Below are 4,157 nucleotides of genomic sequence, written 5' to 3'. Positions count from 1 at the left end.
GTCATCAATCCAGCCATTCTACTCTCAGGTATTGACCAAAGAGAAAAGAGAGCATACGTTTTTAAGAATATCTTATACACATATGTTCACAGTAGCTTTCCTTGTAACAGTCCACAACTGGTACCAAAAAATGCACATCAACAAGTGAATAGATAAATGAATCATCTTTTTTCTCTATATGACACTTGGTCCCAAAACCAAAGGATACTAGGTCCCTGAATGGTTTAAATCTCAGCACCAATCTTTCTCTGCTGCAGCATTTCCAACTCCTCCCAAAATCGGCCACAGCTTCCAGCATTCCTCTATTCTTCCAGTTTTATTGGGTTGTCATAGTAAGTCCAGGCAGGTATGGCCCTGTGGTGTGGAGCCAACCACCTCCAAGCTCTACATGGGTTCTGTCACCAGGGGTAGTTGCCTCCCAGTTACATCCTGGGTTGAAGTCACTCCCAACTCCCCAGCTCAAAGCCTGGCCACAGCTGTTTCACATATCTATGAAATCAGTTGAAGGTTATAGATAGGTTAAACAACCGTTCTACCTTAGGACCTTTTGCAGAGGTTATCTGCAAAACTGTTGCTATTCGAAACAACTCTCAATGGCCCTGCTCCACGTGTCCCCTTCCCCAGCTCAGATTTGTGGGGGTGAGGACATCCTATGTATATATATATATTTTTTTTCTAATATTTCCTGGACACCAAGTTCTGGACCCCATTACAAATCCCCATTTGTGCCCCCTGCCTTGTCTGCACCCTGCTACATACATAACAACTCTGTATACCCATGTGCTGCACGGTTTACTTTCAATCCAACTTTACCCCAACTTATTTTGTTTCCCGTTGTAGAGCAGAATAAAAGTCCATAGCTGCTTTTTCAGAATTCCTTTCTAGCATAGTTTTGTGGCAGATTCTGAGAATGTAACTTGGGAGGTGGAAGAGAAGTGAAGCACCTGGACCTGGATTTCCTACGTCCACCTCCAGGAGACTATTCAAAGGTTGACTCAAGGACTCAGGAAGCCCCTTGATCTGAATCTGTGTAGTGAGAACTGCAGGAAACAGCCTGAACTAAGTGTCCATCTCTGTGTCTGTTGATAAATGTTTACAGAAAGATGTGTCCTTCTCTAGAACTTTACCCTTATAATTCTCAGTGGTTTTTGGTTTTGTTTTTATAAAAGAATGGCCATAAAAAGTGAACCAAAGAAGGGCTTGCTTTTGCTGCTGACACTTCATAGAAAAAGACTAGTTTTTAAAAATTTGTGTTGCCATTGAGACATTTCCCCATGCAAATCCCAGAACTTTCTCCCTCACCTTTTAGAATCACTTTGGTCTAGGCCAGTTACCACAAAAGATATCTTGTAAATGGGTATCGGGCTCACAGTAACAAAACCACCTGGGGGAACTTTAAAATTTTCATATCAGTGGGTCTCAATCCTGGAAAATATGTTTCTACGAATTAATGTTGAGATCCTAGAATCTGTAGCTTTCCCTCACTGGCATTGACTCTACCACCAGCTGTTGTATGAATGATAGCTGGCATATTTTAACAATTTGCTAGGTGATAAGGAAGAGAGTTCTAACAGATGCTCCAGGCTTTTTATGCACTTCCACATTTCCAGGGCTCTCCACTGTGTGTGGGGGATTATGTTGTTCAAGTTTGGGCAGAGAATGTAGCAGGTACATGGTAGTAGAAAGCATTTTCAATACTAAATCTACATTAAGGCTATAGAATTAATATTCCTTGCTTGACTCACATTGGTTAGCTATCTTACCTTGGAAGGAACAAAATAGTGGGAGATTAAGATATTGATCTAAGATCACTCTTTATAGATTTAGTACCTTCATTTATAATTATTTTATCCTGAAAACTTCATTAAAGAGATAACAGTTCTTACAATTGATAATATTTGAAGACTGAGAAAATATTGTATTTCATGTAGTAGTGAATCCTCAGTGAAAGAATGATTGTTACTGTTTAATATAAGAAATATTTACTAGGCATGTAAGAAATGTCAGTCACTGTTCTATATTGTGTACAATGCTAAAAAGTTATGAATTACTCAATCAGAAAAACTAAATTTCTTATTACTTCCTCTGATTTTAGCCCCAAACCATTTTCTGACATTCAGTGGATTATAGGCAGGCCCCCAGGGGGTACACGAGAATATAATGTACTGTATTAAAATGCTCAAGGAAATCAATGTCTTCTAACTACAGGTATACCTTGCATGCTCTGTTAAAGTACTTTGATGTCAGGTATTGTTGTAAGGAAAAAAACCCTGAGAACTTAGGATGCCATTGTTCAGATTTTAAAGCATCACCTGAAGAGGTTCATGTGCCTCATAAATAAGTCAGTGATGAGAACACACTGCCATTTGGGGAGGAAGCTAAGAAATATGCATCCTTTGTCAGTCCCTGTCCACCAGGGGGTGATACTTGTTAACACGAACACATTTCCTGGTAAATGTAGGCTTTGACTTAGAGTTTCACTGTGACTTCAACATTTCCTCATGGTAAGTGTCAAGAACATTATTTAGGCAACACTGTAGAGATGAACTGGTGTCCAGGCTTAGTGACCGTGGTTCTCTTAGTGCTTGGTAAGTAACATGCCTCTTAAAATATAGATTCTTTCTCCTGTCAGCAACTTTGTAAACTTTGGTTTAATTTAAGAGCTTTATGACCATGGTGACAGAGTTTTCTTTTATTTTCCCCCAGGACGAACCCGTGGAGACTCAGTGACCCAGACGGAAGGCCAAGTGACCCTGTCCAAAGGGGATCCCCTGACTCTGAACTGCTCCCATGAATCCACAGGTTACCCCACTCTCTTCTGGTATGTTCAGTCTCCTGGAGAAGGTCCAGTGCTCCTCCTGAAAGCCACCAAAGCCGATGTTAAGGAAAGCAACAAAGGTTTTGAAGCCACACACCACAAACAACAAAATTCTTTTCACTTGGAGAAAACCTCAGTGGAGGAGTCTGATTCGGCAGTGTACTACTGTGCTGTGAGTGACACAGTGACAGAAACTGCAGGGGGAGCTGAGCACAAACTCTGGCACTGAGTGTCTATGACTGTTTGATCCCCTCTGGTGCATTCTATTATTTAACATCAAATACACAGGACATCAATACAAATTTCCAATCTTTAAGCACATTAATAGAGTTTTTAGGCAGATTAGACTTCCATACATACAGGGACAGTAAAGACAAAGGAATGTTTATGTTTAGTAAATAATGCACTGAATCATGGAAATAAAAATAAAGTTTTTTAAATGTTTAAGATATTGTGTGAATCTAGTATTTTTCATGTTATATTTATATAATAAGATTTAAAAGTGGCCTGCACAGTTAATAAATGTGAGGTTTATAAGCAAGATTGTTAAAGTCTGCCTTGAGAACTTTTTACAAAGTAGTTGTGCCCAAAAGTATTACACATAATTTTGATCATGAGGGTTTCCAGTCTGCTCTTAATGTGTTTTAGAAGATTTAGAAATACGCTTTTAGCTCTGGCTGGAGTAGCTCAGTGGATTGAGGGCAGGCTGTGAACCAAAGTGTTGCTGGTTCAATTCCCAGTCAGGGCACATGCCTAGGTTGTGGGCCAGGTCTCCAAGGTGGTCATGTGAGAGGCAACTGCATATTGATGTTTCTCTCCCTCTCTTTCTCATTCCTTTCCTTTCTCTCTAAAAATAAATAAAGTGTTTGTAAACATAAAAAAGAAATATGCTTGTATACACAGTTCATAAAAGATTCTAAGTTTTAAAAGAATGAGTGTCGAGGTGAGGCAGGAGACAGCATAGAAAGAACTCTGAGATTGCAATATTGTTACTGGCCAGCATTTAGCACCCTGGTTTTCAGGAAATGCCTTTTACCAATTAGGTAAAATAAATAGTAAACGGAGGCAGGGAGGAGGAAGGAAACAAGTCTCACAAGCTAACTCAGCAGTCCTGAGCCTGGTCTGATAATATTGCCAGGTGTTCCAACATCACAAGAAACATTATGCTAGCATGAAAGGAGAGAAGTCCTTGAAATTCTATGTAGCATTTCCATTATCTGGAAAAGAAAGCCTTGACACTGTGCTTTCATCCCAAGGCCTGAAAGTGGGAAAGGGTCCCCAGTGCCTGAAGAAAGAGCCTATAAAAAAACTTTGGTTAATTGCCTACCTCTGGTCACTA

The 4,157-nt window shown here is 39.9% G+C and overlaps 1 gene segment (V, D, J or C); it reads left to right on the top strand.

The window, feature by feature from the left end:
- The first annotated feature begins 2,542 nt into the window (after nt 1-2,542).
- On the top strand, nt 2,543-3,047 carry LOC119040845 (T cell receptor alpha variable 9-2-like). The segment is given in 2 exon segments: nt 2,543-2,588; nt 2,707-3,047. Coding segments are annotated over 2 exon segments (387 nt in total).
- The last annotated feature ends 1,110 nt before the right edge of the window (nt 3,048-4,157 follow it).

The sequence above is a fragment of the Artibeus jamaicensis genome, unplaced genomic scaffold (assembly GCF_021234435.1).
Source record: "Artibeus jamaicensis isolate MK-2021 breed Jamaican fruit bat unplaced genomic scaffold, CSHL_Jam_final scaffold_3047, whole genome shotgun sequence".
In the NCBI taxonomy this organism is placed as follows: Eukaryota; Metazoa; Chordata; class Mammalia; order Chiroptera; family Phyllostomidae; genus Artibeus; species Artibeus jamaicensis.
The sequence above is the reverse complement of the archived record's forward strand: the minus strand, read 5'-3'. Positions and strand labels throughout refer to the sequence as shown.